Here is a 19,646-nt window from a genome sequence, read left to right as displayed (position 1 = left end):
ATCTGAGTTAGATTTAAAATTTCAGATACAAAGTACAGGTTGGTTCTCTTGAATAATCTATTTTACTGGTAAGTTACAGTAAGGACTTAAGTATTACAGAAATTCCTATGACTTTTCCAAGCCACTATTTCAAAAACGTCACCGGTACTTCCCCTTTGCAGGTTTTCAACTTGTACCTCTTTCCTAACATCCTCCCCCAGTCTCTCTCTCTCCTTTGCAGGAGCAGTACAACAATTTGCCTACCCATACCTCCAACGAAGAATTTCTCACTGGAGCTCACCCCCTCCACCTCTTTCTCTCTCTCTTTCTGTGTGCAATGTTTATATAGACCACAGAGCTCTTCTATCAGGCTCAGTTGCCTTTCAGCTGCAGTTCACCAAACAAGCAGGAGTCCAGCCAACCGATTGCTCAGCATCTAACAAGGAAGACCACCAGAGAAAAAAGAGACAATTATACACAAACACTGAGCCTTGTTCATACTCAACACATGGCCAGCAAGTGGACATTCCTCCAGGCCATGTGTCTGGTGGTTTCATTGTCCACGGCAGTACCTGAGAATTATGAGGAGGATTTCGATGTGAACTTTGGACCCAATTATTTGAACGAGATAACTGATGAGGACCAGACGGAAGGTGAGTAACTGACAAAAATAATATATATATATATATTCCTTTGTGATCAGTACAGTTAGCTGTGAGTTACGGAGACACGCAAGTGGTGACAAGACAAATAAACTGTAAATCATTTGTGTAGTAAATAAACAATCAGTGTGTGTGGAAATGTCTTTTTAGAGAGGTGTTACATTAGCCAGGAAAAATACAAAGAAATACTAACAATGTAACAATGGAAATTTTGATGCATCATTTGTTGTGCCATGACATAAATGAACGTTTTGTTTGTTGAAGAGGTTATACTTCGTGTGTTGTCTTTGGAGTATGCTGTATGTCTCTGATAACTATAAAATATAACAATTGAGGGAAAAATAAAAATAGGATGAAGCTGATAATTAAAAATAAATTCTGATCCATTTTTTAGAACCAGATTGATACAAGTAAACAATTTTTTTAACTATATTTAAACATTTTAGGTTCTATTTAAATCAAAAAAGATGATCATTATTTTTTATTTGAGCATTTTATGTTATAAGTGAAAATGTCCCTATTAAGGACCCTAGATATTTGTCAGGGTGCTTGTCAAAATATTTTGTAATCATGTGGAGATTAGATTTTGCATCTGTTTGTAGGGATTATCCCATGGTTGCAGTTATTCTTTGGTTTCAGATTAATAACTTTTTTCTGTGTTCTATACAAGCTTTCCAGATCTAAGCATTTAAGTCAACTATGTTTTAGTTGCAGTATTTTATTATTATAGCTCATAGTGTTTCATAGGACCATGTCACACTCTCCTCTGCTAACGCTTCACTAGATAACTCTGTTTTGTCATCTTAAGTATATGTAATCTTAACTCTCTTCTTTTCTCTCATCTTCTCTCTCTTTCTGCATTACTCTTCTTTCTTTTTCATTGATTTCTCTCTCAGGGACCCCCACACCTTCCCCTGAACCCTGCAAAGGTCCAGTCTTCACTAAGTGGGATAAGCTCTTCACAATGCTGGAAAATTCCCAAATGAAAGAGAACATGCTCCTGCAGTATGCTGATGATATCATCAAGGTGGAGCTGCAGAGTCTGAGAGAAGAGATGTTACAGTTTGTGGCACAGTACGGCGGCTCTTGCGCATCAGCAGTTGAGAGCTCGGTTCGCCGGGCTGGGGTTCAAACAGAAACGCGGCTGCAGAATGCGCTAGACCGTGTGCGAGAGGTCTCAGCTGATCAGTCCGCGCAGCATGATGCGGTGCTGCAGCAGCTACTGGCTGCTAGCTTAAATCAGGCTGCGCGGCTGGAGCGTCTAGAGAACGACTGTTTGAAATGGGGGGGAGGAGGTCTGGCCTCCCAAGCCAAGAGTTTCCAGGCCCGACATCTCATGCAAGAAATGACAGAGACAGAGAATGGAGGTAGGCTGGAGAAGACTCTGGCAACCATCTCCAGTGATCTTCAAACCATCCAAGAACAGCTAACCCTTTACACCAAATCAGTCTTTGCAAACAGCCTTCCATCAGGTGAGACATCTAAATTATAGAAAGCAAAAGTAGTCAATATTCTTACCACTTTATTGAGTGGCATGTAAAGCAAATAAATCTGTAAAATGGACATACTTGAATTCAAACTGGATTTAAACTACCAGCACCTCAGTGTTTCACTAAAAATAGCACAGATAACGGACCACGCTGTGTATGGAAAGCTTAAAACACACATGTAGATCTATGCCATATGACCTAAACAAAACATCATGCACCAGTTCCTACACCCTTTGCAAGTATGTTGCTTTATATGACTTAATCTTTTGAAGTCAGTTTGGATAGGACTGAAACAGACCGCCATGGTGATGATTCTAGCTTGGTGCTGTAAATTTTGAGCTGTAAATCTGCGATTTATGCAAACCACATGGTATGATCAAACCACTTGCCAACTTAGCATACTAACGCAAACACAAAACAAGTCAACTCATTCAACCTCTGAGCAGACCACCTTCACCCCAAGGTAGGAGGTTGATACCCCTGACATTTGATAAATGTTTAACCCCCTAAGCTCCTACTGAGTTAAAAGAAAAAAAAAAAACTTAGATTGCATCAAGAGAGCTTTCACCTTTTCAGTAAGCCGGATACAGTTTCTAGTCAGCTTAAGATAAAAATGATTTAATCTGCAAATGCCCATGCTTTCTGAATTACATAGCTTTGTAGAGGTAGAGTAAATGAAAGACGAAGAGGTAGATATAACCATGAACAGATATGCAGGGCGACCACACTAAAGCATCCAGGGGGTGAGGGTGAAACTGTTTAGAGAACGACTTTGCCTTCCTCCATTCTCCCAAAGCTGGAAATCCAAGACAAATGTAATTTAAATACTATAAGCTACGGTAGGAAAGGAGAGCCATTGCCTGTCACAGCAAAGCAATCACCCATAGAATAGATAATGCACCCTTCAATCACTTTCTGTTTTACACTGTAATTGAGTTTCTGCTGGTTGAAGGTCCTCTCAATAGTTATGCCAGCTAAACGTGCACGTGACCACCCATATAAAACAAGCTCATGCAAGCATAAACTTACAAAAGACAACTGCACAGGCATAATCATAATTGGGTTATAGCTGATAATTTAGAAGCATTTAGAAATACTTAAAGCACAAGAAAAAGAAGTCTCTTGATTTTTGTCGCTTTTTGGGAGGCTCAGCAAAAAACTAATCCTGGACACGATTCACAATGACTAAATGTTTACAGTTTAAATCATTACTTGGAGAACCCCTATTAAAATATAATGTATGCGCTAAAGATTTTCAATGAACCCTCCTTGATAGATTTGTGTGAAGGTTAGATAGGTTAGACAGATAAAATCATAAGTCTTCAGTGACGCAATCATATGTACCTATTGATTTGTGGAGTTTAGTGATTCTCCCTCTGAAATCAATTCTGTTCCTTCTAACAGCGGATAATTAAAATTGGTTAACACTCTCTCTTTTTGTCTCCCATTTCTTCTTTCTTTCCAGGCTGTGACATCGGGCTGCTCTTCCCCACACGTTCATCTACAGCTCATGTTGAAGTCTCACCCAAGACACACTTTCAGAGGGAGGTCACCATTTGCCTGTGGGTGAAACCAACTCAGGTGCTTAAAAAAACCGTCCTCTTCTCGTACAGTACAACTGGCAATGCCTACGAACTCCAGCTGGTGTTGAATGGACAGAGTGTCTTTTTTACCGTTGATGGTGAAACCCATTTGGTGCAAGCTTCAGGGGCAGCTAAAGAGGGCCAGTGGGTGCACATTTGTGCAGACTGGAGTTCACAGCAGGGCTTGGCTTCACTGTGGGTGAATGGTCAAAAAGCAGCAAGTTCTCCTGGAGTGGCTGAAGGTCACGAGTTACGCAGCATGGGAAGCATACTACTGGGGCAAGAGTATGGAAGTTTCTTCAAGCATCTTAGTATAGCAGTGACATTTGATGCAGCGCTGGCCTTCACAGGGAAGATGACTGGAGTGAACATGTGGGACCGCGTTTTGAATTCTAAAGAGATATCTCAGCAAGCGCGGCTGGATGGGAGTGGTTGTGGTATTCGTGGTAATGTGGTGGCATGGGGAGTTTCTGACATGGAGCCAAAAGGGGGTGTCAAGTTAATATACTAAATTTCTCTACTTTCTTAACCACCTGAGCCCTGTATACAAATCAATTCCTACAAGCACATATTAAAAACCTGCTTTGCTACACCTGCACAAAACTATAATTTTCCTCTGCTGCCATTGGAAGGACATTATATCATATATCTTTTTTTATTATTACAAACTGTTTTGTTTTACAAGAATGTTTAATACAAAATGAAGGGACTTTAAAAAAAATATATATATTATGTATCGTCAAACTATTTATCTTTTTTGATAATGTTTACATTCAGATTTTACTTCATTTTTAATCTATTTGTAATGTAATACTTTGTTTCATTATTTTTGTTTGTTTGTTTTTCAAACTATAAGCATATCTTGTGATGGCCATTGTAATATATTTTGTTACATGAGTTCTGCTAATGAATAACTTTTGTCTTTGGTTTGTATTTTTACCACAAGATGGATGCTATGTTTTGATGATGGAACTGTGGAAAATGTTTACAAATTGTGAATTTATTTTTAGGTTTCCGCTGATGTGATTAAATGTATTATAATGTTTGGTTTATTGTTTTTGTTAAGAGGCTGAAATGAATGTATAATGTACATAGATATTTTTCTGAAGGTTAGGGAAAACAGACCATAATAAAAATTTTAAGAAAAAAAACCTCTGTCATTCAGGATCTGTTGAATTAAAAAAGAGGTTTATTTTTAGTTAAAAACAGTTAATTGTGATACACATTATTTAGTTATTCAATACTTTATGCTGGACAATTATTTCACAACCGACAGCCAAAATTCTTAAATTTAATCTATGTAGAGTTGTATGTACTACGTAGAGACTGTGAAAAATGTTATTGAGTGTCCTAAATGACACAAAAAGTTGACTTGCGACAGCGATCCCATATCTGTAGGTTACTCCATTCCCAACCCATCTGCAGCCTCTATGAAAGTGTTGTTACACAACAGATTCAAGTTAGTCATCCAGATTAACCAACAAAAAGTTTTGTTTTAAAGCTGAAATTTTGCTAACATGACTGTACCCCAACATGACATTTGATACAGGATTCGTAAATCTAATAATCAAATGACTTATTATTATCTCTTGGTTTGACTTTATCTTTTTTCTCTCTTTTATTACAAAAGACATAGAGAATCATATGAAAGTGACCTTTCAGAAAAAAACATTCACTAACAAAAAGTTGCTTTGGTGACAGAGCAAGTAAATCTGTTTTCAAATAGATTATGAGACTTAATGATAATGTACAATAAGACTGGGTATTTAAAAAAATTAAGTAAATGAGTTCAGCGAAAACAAGACAAAACAGCACAGACCACATTGAACGTTTGGTATTTTATATGTGTAACATGCAACCTAACCAAGGATCTGGATGACACTGGTCACGGGTCAGCATAAAAGAGGAACAAATCATTGGCTTAGCAAAAGCACTCAGGCATCGGACTGATTAGTGGATCCAGATGGTAGTAGGGAGACTACATTCTTGAAGGGATATTACTAATAATGAGCATTGCTGGAGGGAGTTTGGGAGCTATTCAAAAGCTTTAATGTTTCAAAGATGCTCTTTTCCACCACTACCTTACCTGCTCCTGTAGTGAGTGTACACATCAGGGGAGCTGTGCCTCTAACACACTCCAGACCACTACAAACACTCTGATCTGACTTTAACATGAGACCCCTGTGTCTACATACTAAGGAAACATAAGTGCTCATGGTAAAACACCTATGTACTGAAGCTCAGTTTTAAAGAGACTAAGTGAATGTTTAGGTTGTTGACTGCTCTGCTGAAAAGAGCAGCATACACTATATTCTATATCCACAACAACTCTTCTACAATAATTAATCAAAATAGTATTTTCTGTTAGATGTGTTCCTGACTCAACATATCTTGTTGACCCTGGGACAGCATTTTAATCTTTACCATATCTCTGCACCTAAACCTAACCTTACCCATGAGTAATGCCTAAAAACAGAGGAAATGATAGATGAATGACACTGCTGTACAAGCATCAAACACTGCAAGCCTTAACTTTACAAAAACTATAAACTGGGTCTTCGGATCTGATTGGTTAATCACAAAGTTGTTCTATGGTCAACAAAGATGTTGATCCAGGAACATGCTGCACTCAGTAAAATCAGATTCTGCAATACGCACCACCAATAGCCATTGAGCCATTCCCGTAGTAAAGCTGGTCATGGTCTTCTTTTTCTTAACTTAACATTGCATATGTTTGATTTTCAAAAAAGCCATTGTCAGAATAGACCATGAAAATTGTAATCTAATTGTCGTACCAATGAAGTAGTTGTTTTTATGAATCACTGCTCTACCCTCCCCTTTGCGTTGTTCAGCCTTCAGAACCCCTCGATGGTACCCCACAAAACCTAACCTGAACCCCATTACCTCACCCCACTTCCTGCCGGACTATGAGGTTGCACATTATTGGTTTCCTGTGAACCCATGGGAAGTAAGGCCAGGGTGGTGATAATGAGAGAAGGGGAAAGGAGACTGATTAGGAGGACGGACCCCAATGGGAGGCTTGAGGAAGGACAAGTTTGAACGATTAAGTTCTAAAAATCCCATAAGCTGGTCCTCTGTAGCTGCTCTGCTATAATGCATGGCATATGCAGAAACCACAAAACCTGATATGCTTATACTGGAAATAAACCAGTTAAACCAAGTATTGAAATACCACTGAGTCATGCTGAATTTCAGCAAGGAAATGTGGACCAGGAATTCCTTGAGACTTCTTGTGTCCTTCCTGTACAGTGTTATGTAGATTTTGAGAAAGAGTGAGTTGGGTAAGTGCTCTGTTTTCTATCTCCAATGCAGGCTGGACTCATTCCAGAGGTTCTGCTAACTCTCGTATCAGCTTTCTTCTCCCACTCAGTCCTCTGGAGTGCTGCGATGGCACAAGATGTAATCAAGGGAGGCCTGATAGCATATATACACACAATGCACAGGGCATATGGAAACCCAAACATTGCAATTCAAGCTGCTTCGCTGTATTGGTCAGCCAACTGTTGGCTATACCTCAGGCTCCAAAAACCTGGGAAGTTGTCATGACAGTTTCAAAACTTAAGAGTTACATAACAAGTTCTTGGATGAACATGATGGTAAAGCAGCAAGCCCAGTTTTAAGACAATGCACTTCATTTACATCTCGAACCCCCATGAACAGTTGAATAATACAAATTAAAACCCAAGAGAGACCTTCTTCATCTGAGGCCATATTTTTTTTGTGTTGGCAAGAAGCAGAATGCTGAATGCAAAAACTGAATGTAGAAAGTAACCACAGTGGCAGGATTGGATGGACATACACTTATTTGCTGAATAAACAAATATCTCAAATAACATTTCAGATCTGTGGTAATTCTTTTAATTATCTGGGGTAAAAAATATTAAACCAGGAAGCCAAAACAAAAGAGCTTATGGGGTTGCTCTCAGGCTACTGTGATGTTGCAGTGCCATGCTTACGAGTCAAAAAGTATATATTAAAAGATGGCAATGTTTGTAAGGTTTAGTATTCAAATGCCGTTTTTTTATTTGCAGATAGTCAAAAAATTATATCTATCATCTTTTGACTGAGGAATGAACATGCCAGGTGGTCAAAGAGAACACAAAAACAAAATCTTTTCCAGGTGATCTCTTTAAGAGAACATATGACTTGTAGCTCTTAGACAGTACAAATTTATCCATCCAACTATAAAAATGTATAAAAATGTTGCAGAATATGAAAATATCATATTATTAAACTTATTTCTAACAAGCTATACCAACATTTCAGTGTTTTACTGTTAATTCTGTGGCTCAGTTAAAAGAGACTTACAATACTGTTGTCCTTCGGCTGACCCAAACTACAATATATGATAATGAACTGAGGTCAATGTAAATTTGACCACACTCACACTATTCCCTAATGAAGCCATGTTTGTTTTTTTGTCTCTGATGACGCTGGCCAACAACTGACCATTCCTTTATGACAGAGCTTTAGCACAAGAAGTAGAATCACACCAATGAGATCTTTATCTTCAATGGGCAACAATTTGCGTGAGTGGAGTGTTTTAACAGCTGACATGATAGTGTACTTTGGCACATGTACTATGTTAAATATACCATCCATTCCTTGTATGACTCATAATAAATTGCTAATCTTTCATTCAAAAAACAATAAATTACATGTACTTCAATCAACTTAGCAGAACAATGGATGTAATAAAGTTTGTTTCATTGTAGATGTCTTAAATGACCCATTTAACTGTGTGGTTTTGGGACCAAAAACCAGAACCACACACTGCGGGCCAGGAAGACCACATGTCATCTACACTACGCCAGTGCTGTGGGTGGCACACCAGTGCTGTGGAAACTAAACAGTCACTGGTCTCTGTATGTGTGGATATTCTTGTGAAGGCACAAGTGGGCTGCTTCTCTAATTACCACAAAGGCAATGAGGTGCACAGTCTGGAAAGCACTGAATCATGGGGAATATGATTGTTTTTACCTTCCATGACTCACCATTCTTTTCTACTGCGTAATCAAATACAGCATACGGTGACACTGACTTTGCCAAGTAGGACGTGTTCCTGGATCAAAATCTGTTGTTGGTCCTGGAACAATATACTAGTCAAACAGGCATAAACCGAATCAATTAACCACCCCAGCCCAATGCTACACCTAACAGTGTTTCATAACTAGGATCAATGCAACAAGTTTGGCTGTATAGAATAAATAGAAAACTGGCGTAGCAGGGCTCTAGACTGCAAATAAAACAGTCGGGCCAAAAATATACATTTTCGTCAAGTTTTTGCTGAGGTCTCCATTGGTGACTATATATATTTTATGAACAAACTTTAAATGTAATGCTGTCAGTTGTGTGGATACTGGCAACATCATTAACAATTCCCGTTTAATCATTGCTGATATGGCTTCTTGTGCTGTGTTCTGTTAATGCATGAACTTTATATTATTTGAAGCACACTTGCTGTCCAGTAATTGCAAAAAGCTTTGTTACTTTTTTAATAAACAAAGTATGTGCTTTAAAATGATGCCAAATTCGTAGTGAAATTCAAATCCATTAGATCTTTTTCTAGTTATAGTACATTTCTATGTTCTCTCACTACAGTACATAATGAACATGAATTAAGAGCAAAAGGTCGGCTATTTTACAAGAGATACTACATACAACTTACTGAAATGTCTCATGTAAAAGCTTGTTCAAACTGTGAAAAATGTGTGAACATTGCCATGTAATAATGCAACTTTAGAATAAATATTAGAATAGCCATTTGATGCGCATAAGCTCAACAGTCAGCTCGAAAAATAACTATAAAGCTATTGCATATTGATCTTTTTACTTAACCTGTTGTCTACATGATTCAGCTTCTCCTGTAAAATAGCATTTTACTACTGAAAAAACTGAATGTGTAAAAGACAACATTATATTGTATTGAGGAGGAGCCCAAACTACACTCAGTGGTCAGGTGATGCTTATGGTCAATGATACTGATACAGATTCTTTGCGACTGTATAATTCAAGTTGGAACATACATTTAGTTTCCACTTTATGTGAAACTTAGTTCCTAGGTCATTTACAAGATGGATTAAAAGGGTGTAACCTGACCAAGTGTAAATATGTAATAAATTGGGAGTGAGGATGAGATATCTCCAAGTAAACTTTCCTCTGTGTAACGCAAGTTTTTCTTTCTTTTTATGTCTGTGAATAGTCACAAAAACTGGTTACCAACATTCAAAATGTGTTCTTTTGAAATTTTGAAAGAACTGAAGCATCCCTTATGTCAAATGTTCCTTTCTAATGCATTTGTGGCTGGTTGGGAAAGTATCTCTGATTTAAATGAAAAAGAAAGATTAAAAAAAGCCTTTCATCACTAGTAACTTTAACATGCCATGCCTGGTTAGGACACAGTGTGACTATTACGTCGCTGTGTTGATCCAGGAACATGTGGAGCTGGGTGAAATCATCATAACCCAAAGGATCCCGTGTGTGTCTATGGCATGTCAGTGACCTGCAATGACCTCCCACCCCCGGACCCCGTGTTGAACCCCTACCTCCCAGCACGCTGCAGGTGATGGCCTCAGTGTGTTGCACGAGGAGTTCAGCTTTAGCAATGGCAGCAAGCGACAAGTAGCTGGACATGTTTCTGCTTAGCTCTTGGTTCCCCTGCTGCAAGAACCGCACCGCCACAGGGACTGCTAATGCCATCACTGGAGGCCTGTTGTAATTCTGGAAAATAACAAATCGACCCGACTTTAGACCTGCCTTTAAGGTCACAGATTCTTTCAATTAAAACACTGTTTACTAGTTATGACCAATACAAACACTGAAGCCAGAACTGAGATGCTAAATTAGAATTTTCATTAAAACAAAGCTAAATCAATACACCAAGGTGTGCTAATTCTGTATGCCAATAAAGATTTAATAGATTCGGGGAGTGATTACATATGGGTTAGCTGGCTGCTTAGTTGATTGAATTAATAATAAAATAGTAAAAATAGCAAGAGATACTATGTAAGGCATGAAAGACAGCGCTAAACATTTCAAACAATTTAAAATAAACTGAACACAGAAAGTATGTGAAATGTTCTGCTGCCCCCTAGTGTAGAAGATGTAAATGAAGCTGGAAAATCAGATGGATATTGAAAGAAATGTAGTGATTTTAACATTACACTGCTACACAGCAATTACATTTGATGTGGTCAAAATAAAATCTTAATAAAAAATCTTAACAGTATGATTAGTGAATTATTCAAAAATGTTTATGGATCTAATTACTGTACACGCTGTTATAGACATGGTATGAGTCTAAATTTAATTTCTTCTGTAGAAAATGAAAAAAAAATCCTTTACTGTATAAAGAAGGGCCAATTATTACATTCTTGCCTGAAGGGAACTGGTCCTTAAATATCGGAATTAAAACTTGAAAAAGCATGACGTAGGGCAAATAACTTCCAAAGAGCCCAAGCTAATTATAAAACACCCACTTGAATATGTGACTGCTGCTCAGATCAAAGAGCCCTTCCACAAATAGTTCTGAAGAACTCAGGCATAAGACTGTTCAAGCTGCAGTTCTCTAATGAATACTGATCTCCACCACTACCCAGAATGCATCACTATAGCTCAGCATCTCTCTAAGCCCTGCTCTAAGATTCATATGCGGCTTATTATGTAAGTGAATGTGCATGTGTGTGAGAGAGAAAAAGAGATAGAGAGAGTGGAGTCGTTGAGCAGAAGGATGTGGGAAATCCACTGGAAGGAAAGAGTAGCAAATATCCAAGGAAGCAGGAGAAACTGTGTCATGCCTGTGAAAAATCTTTGTGAAACAGAAGTAATTAAAAAGAGATTACGGCTAATTGCGGTTGTCAGGCGTGTCAGTTCCATTTTGAAACATGCCACTAGATTCCCTGAGAATAAGTATAATTATTGCTTCATAAATGACAAATATGGAGCCTTTTCAGATTTCTGGGGTTCTCAGAAGCGAAAGTCATTATAATTGTAGACGTCAGAATGAAATTCACTTCTGAGGTTTTGAAGTCATCATCTGATTGGCTGATGTCAATGAATGTCAATGAATGTCAATGAACCTATTTAGTGAAGACTTCATACTTTTTTTATGTTTATGTTTATGGTTGATCTGCACAGAGGAACTGTACCCTAGTCTCGCGTAACCAATACAGGGTAGCATTCATTGGCCAAGTCCCGCCCATGAGACCGTTTGACCGACGTGTCAAAACAACCAATTACAGTTTGTTATGTTTTGTATCACATAAATCCAGCATTTAGTTGATCCTGATCACAGTTCTAAACACGATGGCTTTCTTCTTTCTTGAGGGGTTTGGCACGACAGCATCTTTGTTTCTAGGCGTAACGTTAAAGACCACAACACACACATCTTATACTGGAAATCCTGTACAATTTAACCAATCAGAAGACAACTGTTTCTAGATAAGTGTGCTATATGCATCAGACCTTCAGCCAATGGTCCATGGGTGTGACATTTGAGGCTAAGTCTAACTGTTGCTTGTAACATTTGCGTGCTCTGGCGTGTTGTTTCTACCTGCAAAATGCAGCTGGTGATGTCGGAGGCGATCTTGGCATGGGGTGTGTCTTCATCTTTCCCCTGCGGCTGGAGGTTATGCTCGAGACAAGACTCCCACAACGACACAAGAGCTGCTCCGTGCCTCTCGATCGAACCCGTTTCTCTAATGGCTGTGGTGATGCGCGTGATGCAGATCTCCACCACCGCTTGGTCGTTGTCATTGGTCAAGTAGTCCTGCAACCAAGCACAAATCACGTAACTGAATGAAAGAGACGTGCGTTTAAGATTGACTTCATTTGAATGAATCTGACACCTAAAAGAAAACTTTAGTCTACTCTGCAAACTACTTTGATTATAATGAGAGCAATTTAGTTCTACCACACTGTGTGTAAATGCCAAATTAATGTGCAGTCAGTTTCACTGAAGTTTAAATATTGGTTATTTCGCAATAATGCAATAATTTGGGTCATTCTAACAGATCTATATTTTTTTTTATGTGTAGTATTATTTTAAACCTTTTGTTTATAGCTCTTTTTTTTGCACTGATGCCAGATTTATCATCCATTTAACTAAACAAATCTTATGTTTTGGTTTGCATCCATCTCGCTTAAATAAAATTAAAAAAATTATAAAATGAAGTTTATTTCCATTTCTCAAAACATAAAGTTGCTTTAAACTAAAAAGTTTGGTAGCAAATATTTTTGTATCTTTGTGTTGTGGCATGTTCGGAATGATAATGTTATGCAAGTGACTGTGGAAAGGAGGACACTGTAGGCCCTGGAGAGAGAAATACAAGAGAAGAGAGAATGAGACGAAGAGAGAATGAGAGAAGGCTACCCCTGAGACGCTGGATGAGCCCAAATCTGTTTACAAAAGCCAGCCAGAACAAAGAAGCCCAACGAGGCAAGAGGAACTGGCTTTATCACGCTCAGCGACACCAACATTCCTTTCAAACTTCTCTCATTTAAATTTAAAATATGCCAAGTGTGAAAATGAGAGGTCACCTTATTCAAATTATTCAGATATGCAGTGCAGACAGGGTCAGTGATCAGCCAGAACAAGCCATATGCTCTCTCACTTTACTTTAACGGCATAAAATCAACTAAACAAGTTATCAGGAGAAAAAGGAAGGAAAACCCATTCATTATGACTATATAATAACTTTTTATTATATTTTCAGATAAAGAAATTAAAACATTTGTATATAATAAGTAATTAAGCTTATATTTTGGCAGTTAACCACAGTTTTTCTTTTCTTGACAACCGATTAATAATAGATCCTTATTCCTTATTTGGGTAATAAATAATATCATATCAGTATTGTCTTTTCAACTCAATGTGGATTAATCTAACAGCCTGTCAGTACATGTCCATTATAAGTCTGCATGTGTCTCTGTGAATGAGTGGTATGGTTTCGTCTATCACACAAACTCAAACTCTGTAACGCTTACGGTTCCATCTATTCATCTAAATATATGAATACAGTTCATATAAAATTGCTCTGAGCTGCTCTGTTATTCACTTTCTTTTCACTATTTGAGAAAAAAAATACACATTAACATTTAAAAGATCTTTATGACAAATTGCCAAAATAAAAGTTTAACTCTGAATAATTATGACAGAAACATAACTATTGTACAATAAACTGTTTTTTGTTTTAGTCACACACTCACTGGTGGTTGTGTTAATAGAATTTATAAAAAAAATACTAGCCAAGCATTTCACATACTCACCAGTAATGATTTTTAGTCGCTTAGTGTTTATTTTGTATTAGGTTACTTAAATGAACTGCAATGCACAATATGCTGATAAGAATAGCAGTGTCTAGACTGAATCATGCTTGAATTTTGAGTTAAACACCGTGCTTTTATTTTCATAAATAATAAATTCATCATTATCATTTAGAAGTAAATCAGATATTTGAAGTGTGGCTATTTGAATCAAGCTTGTAATTATTTGACCATATTAGTCATGCAACTCTACCACATCACCAAACAAGGTTTCCTGTAAAAGTGATATCTGAATCATAAAACCCAGTGGAATCACATGACGTTTCAGGCAGTGGCGCTGATCTGCTCCTTTTGCTTTGGGTTTTTGGCCAGTCGGAGGCTTTTTTTCCCCTTATTTTTCTGTATCTTGACAGATTCTGACTGCTGTGGCCAGCAAGCGCACTGGACGCTTTAACTCTGACCTCTTGATGAGAAGGTCCAGCATGGTCATTATGCAAGTCAGGTAAATAAAACTCAGATATCAAGTAATTTGAAGAAGCTGAATCAGAGTGGTGACTCGGTTTTCCTTTTCTGCTTTCTGACCTGCCATTTTCCGTTTACCCCCTTGACTCAACTCATCCTGTCTGCTTCTGTCAGTAAGCGCTCTGGATCTTCTAGGTCTCTGAGAAAGTCCAGGCTGGTCATCATTAAGTGGATGTCTCTCCAAGCAATTCGCCAGAGATGAGGGTATCAAATGAAGAGTCAGCCTAGTGGTCTGATCTCCTCTGTTTCCCTTCTCTGACCTGCCAGAAGTTTTCCTTTTTCATTTACCACCTTGATTCAACTCATCCTGGCTGCTGCGGTCAATAAGTGCTCTGGATTCTCTATCTCTGTGAGAAAATCCAAAATTTTTAATTGAACCCTTTAAACTCTATTTTATGATCAGAGTACTCACTGGTGAACAGGATATGACTTTGATTTCCTCCAAGGCTTGGGACAGGCAGTCTTCAATCTCGCTGTCATCCAGAGAGAAGAGGTCTCCTGCACGGGACAGGTCTCTCTGTCCCAACACTAGACGGAACAGCTGGTGCATTCTGGGACAGGCTCAAACTTGAGCAGGCTGCCCCTGCTCTGTGTTACCACGATGACTTGACATGGCCCTGAAATGTGAAGAAAGACAATGAAGAAAGACAACTATAAGGAAGATGAATTCAGGGAATAGGAGGTAGTGAGAGACAACACAAGAAAAAGACATCAGTGCATTTAAACCTACTTTGTAAACTTTCATTGACCTTGTAAATTTTATTGATCTTTAAAAACTATAAATAGTTCACCAAAAATTCGAAAGTATTACCCAAAAAACATCCAGATGGCAAAAATTTTATAATGTGATTATATTTTATTATTAAAATAAGTTAAAGTTGAATAAGCAAAGTCGAGATTAAAATTTTCACTGGTCCTTTCAAATATTTTGTATTGTGTAAAAAATGTCTTATGCCTCTAAAGTGAACCTGGATGGAATTCCAGGCTGTGTCAAGTTTCCTGTAAAATTTTCTCCGAAAACAATTCTGCCTGTGTTTTCCTCGGAGTGAAGCTAAACCTCTGTTAATCTGTAATGTGTTAAACCCGTACCTGCCAGACTCCATCATTCATTAAAGAGTGTAAAATGTCACACTTTCAGTCACAAACTCTACAAACACGGATACACATCTGAAAACTGATGTGTTCAGCTACTTCTCAGAAAGGACTACCGAATCAGTTTTACTCAGCTTGCATCATGCAGGCCGACTGTCAGTAGTTTATTTCGGTTGTGTTGCAAAGTTACAATATCATGCAGCTTTCCTTAACGGCAAATCTCTTGTTTGAAACAGCGGGATTTAAAATATTCTCAGCGGTGAACAACAATCTGGCAATAAAAAAATAAAACTCAATGAAGAAAGATCCCTGTCTTGGGCCTCTTGTTTGTTCTATCATCAGTCAGTGATCCAAATGGATCAGAGGTCCTGCCAATCAAAAGGCATTATGAGGCAGGCATCCAATGGCATGTTAGAGTCGTTAAGGAGGTGACAACACAGCTGCGCTTCACACCCCGTCCTTGCATTCCGGAGCTGAGCATCGCTAGGATACCACAGCAAGAACGCTCACGGACCCTTTGGAGGTCTGACCGAACCATTAATGCTCAAATACAAACCCAATGACTTTAACTGGGTAAGCACGACAGGCCACTAGTCTGTAAGGCTCTATTTAAAGATAAGAAAATACAACGTACAGCTGCTTACGCAGCAATTATACTTGTCTCACTCTAAAAATGCTTTAAAATTCAAATCCTGTCATCAACACAAAGGAAGATATTTTAACCTGGCTGCTTTGGGTCATCATTGACTTCCATGGTATTTTTTTTTCCTACTATGGAAGTCAATGGTGACCCAAATCAGCCTGGTAACAAACATACAGATACATACAGATTTGGAACTACTCAAAGGTGAGCAAATGGTGACAGAATTTTTTTCATTTTTGGGTGAACTGTTCCTTTAACTACGTATCCATGTTTCATTTGTAAGCTGAGCTTTATTAGAGTATGCAACAACACAAATGTATATAAGTGACAACAGATATTCATAGGGCCTTGTGTATTTTTTATTATACATTAACAATTATACATTCTGGTAATCAAAAAGCATCGCTAATTAACTGAAAATTGAACATTTTTCTAAATTTATGTTTAATGGGATAGTTTACCCTAAAATAAATATTCCTTCATTTTATGAAGCTACAAGAATACAGTACAGTAGACTTTTTTTTGTCATTCCAAGTGAAAAATTTGGTGGACTCTTTGCATAAGGCGTTCTCCACCATTTACAACTTTCAACTTTGGGACATGTTTTTACTAGTGCTGTCAATCGAAAAAAAATTAACTAATCAATCGCATTTTTCTGAAATGAATTGTGATTAATCTCAACTAACAGTAGTTTTTAAATATACTTTTTTATTGCAATAATTTCACATTCGATCTTTAAAGACGTTACCATTTGCGCAAAAACATCTTCAATGTGGTCGTAAAAATGTTATGAGTGGGGTGGCCAACCCTAACTAAAACTAGTATATAATCACAAACAAATGATGACCCCCTTAATTTGTAACTAGATAGTTCTGTATGTGTTAGACAGAAAGCAGGTCACTGGGTCTGGTCACTTAAACAATCACCTAGTCACAATTCAGTTACAATTAATCTTCAGGATACGGCTCAGCAATCTCAGGAATGCAGTCTTTAAAAACATGCTGGCATACACACGCTTCAGTGCACACATGCATGCGCTATGATACAATGCCTACACATGAAAGCGCCAGAAGGAAAAGCATACCACCTCCAGAATTTACCTGGTTTGCACTCAGCTGGCACTGAAGTTGAGTTGAAAATACGGGTCCCACATGCTACTAGTCGATCGGAAAAATCCTTAGTCAAATGCAGCCCTAAAATTTATTCTGTGAGTGTACCTGCTTGCCTAACGTAGCAAGTTCCCACTAAAATGTAAATAGCTTTCAGAATCTACATTTGAAAATTGCAAGCCGTAAATATTAAGGATTTATTTATTAAGATTTCCAGCTAGGCCTAACGGTGAAACATAAAAATATCTAGCAGTACAAAAGTGGAACATTTTTGTCAATTTATATCGCAGCTAACCTTCGCACAGTTGGTGCATCCGGCGCGTTTTTGCATGTAAAATAACATTTGGATTCTGTATTTCTGCAAATTATTTAGTGTTAATAATCAAATACAATAAATATCTGTCATACATTGGTTATATTTTTAAAACCACTTTTTTGCATTTAAGAAATGTCTGAAGCAAAACCCAAACATGATAATATATCAAATGCACTTGATGAGTTAACATTTATCATATAGTAATAATAGCAGAGTAGATATCCTGTAAACGTACAGATGGTAATGTTTGGATTTCTCAGGTTCTTTGCGCTGACGTTTAGCAAAACCAGAAGATGGCCAATTGTTCCAAGCATGCACGCGCATCTGAGATCTAAATAATAGCAAAGCTACGCATACATTGCCCTCCAAAAGTTTGGAAACACCCTGGCAAAGTGTGGTTTTGAATGATCAGCATAAATCCTTACAATGTTTTGGTGCAAATACTGTACATTATCATTAAAAAGAAGCAATAATAATTTTAATTTTGATTACATAATAATATATACATGTCACATTTTAGCTACTATGGGGGGAACTGGACCTGCATGAATGGTCATGTGACATGCGCTTTAGGTTATGTAGTGTAAAACTAGCATAAAAGGGCCTAACTTTCACGCAACTGGTGCATCCAGCACCTAGGAATAATGAAGAAGACTCCTAGCATAGAGAAGCCGCTCAGCGTAGTGCAGAGGAAAATCACCCATAACCGCATGCCATGTTCATGACCATCGATTGCCTGAAAGTTTGACCTCTCTAAAGATCACTAACTAAACGTAATCTCGACTAACATTGAGTCTTTTGTGCTTTTGCCCCCCTCCTCTACTGCAATAATGGGCGCCTGTTGATCGCAGCCCCCTTATGGAGACGCTCGGGCTGCAGAAAACAGATAGAAGAACATCTTTATGATCATCCCATTATACCTGTTCGCCCGCCCCTCTCTCCGCAGCCACGCACACCAGAGTCTGATCACAACACACGGGTTGTGTATGCCGTCCCAGACGGGGCGGGAGCGGGTTTCCCTCCAGGCTCCCGGTCAAAGAGAGGCTTTGTGTGGCAAGGCCGAGGGTGGGAGCAAAGTGCCCATTCATACATTCCTTCACCATCGCAATCAAAACAATGCAACCCGCCAGATAAACGACCTTGAAATTATACCCCTCAAGGTCAGATGTTCGGAGAAGAACTGTATCCAGACTGCTTAGGTTGTTTTAGTCGATTTAGATTTGTTTGGAGTAAAGAGGATGCAGATAAAGGGGATCTGATCAGTTGAATTTAGAGTTACTTCACCTCAAAATTTTGTCATGAACTCACAAGACCGTCATTCATGTTTGAGACGCTAATTAAGATATATCTGATGAAATTTGAGAACCATCCGACCCTCTATAGACAGCAACACAATTAAAATGTTACCAGATGCAGAAACTTAGTAAATACATGGATGTGACATGAGTAATTCAGCTTTGCCACATTATGAGAATACTTCTTCTGTGAACACAAAAATAAGACAATATACTCAACAATTTTTTTACCCTGAGCTACGTCGTTCGCCATTTTGGAGAGTATCCAAAAAACATTGTATTCTCGTAGCTTCGCAAAACTGAAGTTAAGCCACTGATGTCACACGGACAGTTTTACCAATGTTTTTTTTACTATGTTTCTAGAGCTGAGAAAATTTCAGTTGTGTTGCCGTCTATGGAGGGTCAGATAGCTCTCGGATTTCATCTCGAACATGAACAAAGGTCTTACGGGTTTGGAACAACATGAGGGTGAGTAATTCATGACAGAATTGTAATTTTGGGCTAAACTAACCCTTTAACAGTTTAATAGAATTTTAACACTAACAAGGCCTTATAAGAGTGTCTCATAAATTGTGAAGACCTTTAGAGTTTGTGTTTTGAGACCTTGTGATGTTTTCAAATAAGAATAAAAAAGCATTAACAAAGTACAACATATGCTGTATTGTAACGGA

At 38.1% G+C, this 19,646-nt stretch overlaps 2 protein-coding genes across 4 annotated transcripts in view; one reads left to right on the top strand and one right to left on the bottom strand.

Annotated features, from left to right (window-relative positions):
* The window catches only part of veph1 (ventricular zone expressed PH domain-containing 1), a 69,546-nt gene that overhangs the window by 47,279 nt on the left and 2,621 nt on the right, over nucleotides 1-19,646 (bottom strand). For all 3 annotated transcript variants that reach the window (XM_043264845.1, XM_043264847.1, XM_043264846.1), the window contains exons 2-4: nucleotides 14,933-15,137; nucleotides 12,287-12,502; nucleotides 10,281-10,455 (exon numbers count right to left, since the gene is read on the bottom strand). In XM_043264845.1, coding sequence (XP_043120780.1) covers nucleotides 10,281-10,455; nucleotides 12,287-12,502; nucleotides 14,933-15,070 — 529 coding nt within the window. In that variant the 5' untranslated portion in view covers nucleotides 15,071-15,137. The remainder of the gene's footprint in view (nucleotides 1-10,280; nucleotides 10,456-12,286; nucleotides 12,503-14,932; nucleotides 15,138-19,646) is intronic.
* On the top strand, nucleotides 243-4,870 carry ptx3a (pentraxin 3, long a). The gene is made up of 3 exons (XM_043264848.1): nucleotides 243-632; nucleotides 1,538-2,113; nucleotides 3,597-4,870. Exons 1-3 carry the CDS (start codon nucleotides 488-490, stop codon nucleotides 4,223-4,225), a joined length of 1,350 nt encoding a protein of 449 aa, XP_043120783.1. The 5' UTR covers nucleotides 243-487; the 3' UTR covers nucleotides 4,226-4,870.

Source organism: Puntigrus tetrazona, chromosome 18, assembly GCF_018831695.1.
Source record: "Puntigrus tetrazona isolate hp1 chromosome 18, ASM1883169v1, whole genome shotgun sequence".
Classification (NCBI taxonomy): Eukaryota; Metazoa; Chordata; class Actinopteri; order Cypriniformes; family Cyprinidae; genus Puntigrus; species Puntigrus tetrazona.
The sequence above is the reverse complement of the archived record's forward strand: the minus strand, read 5'-3'. Positions and strand labels throughout refer to the sequence as shown.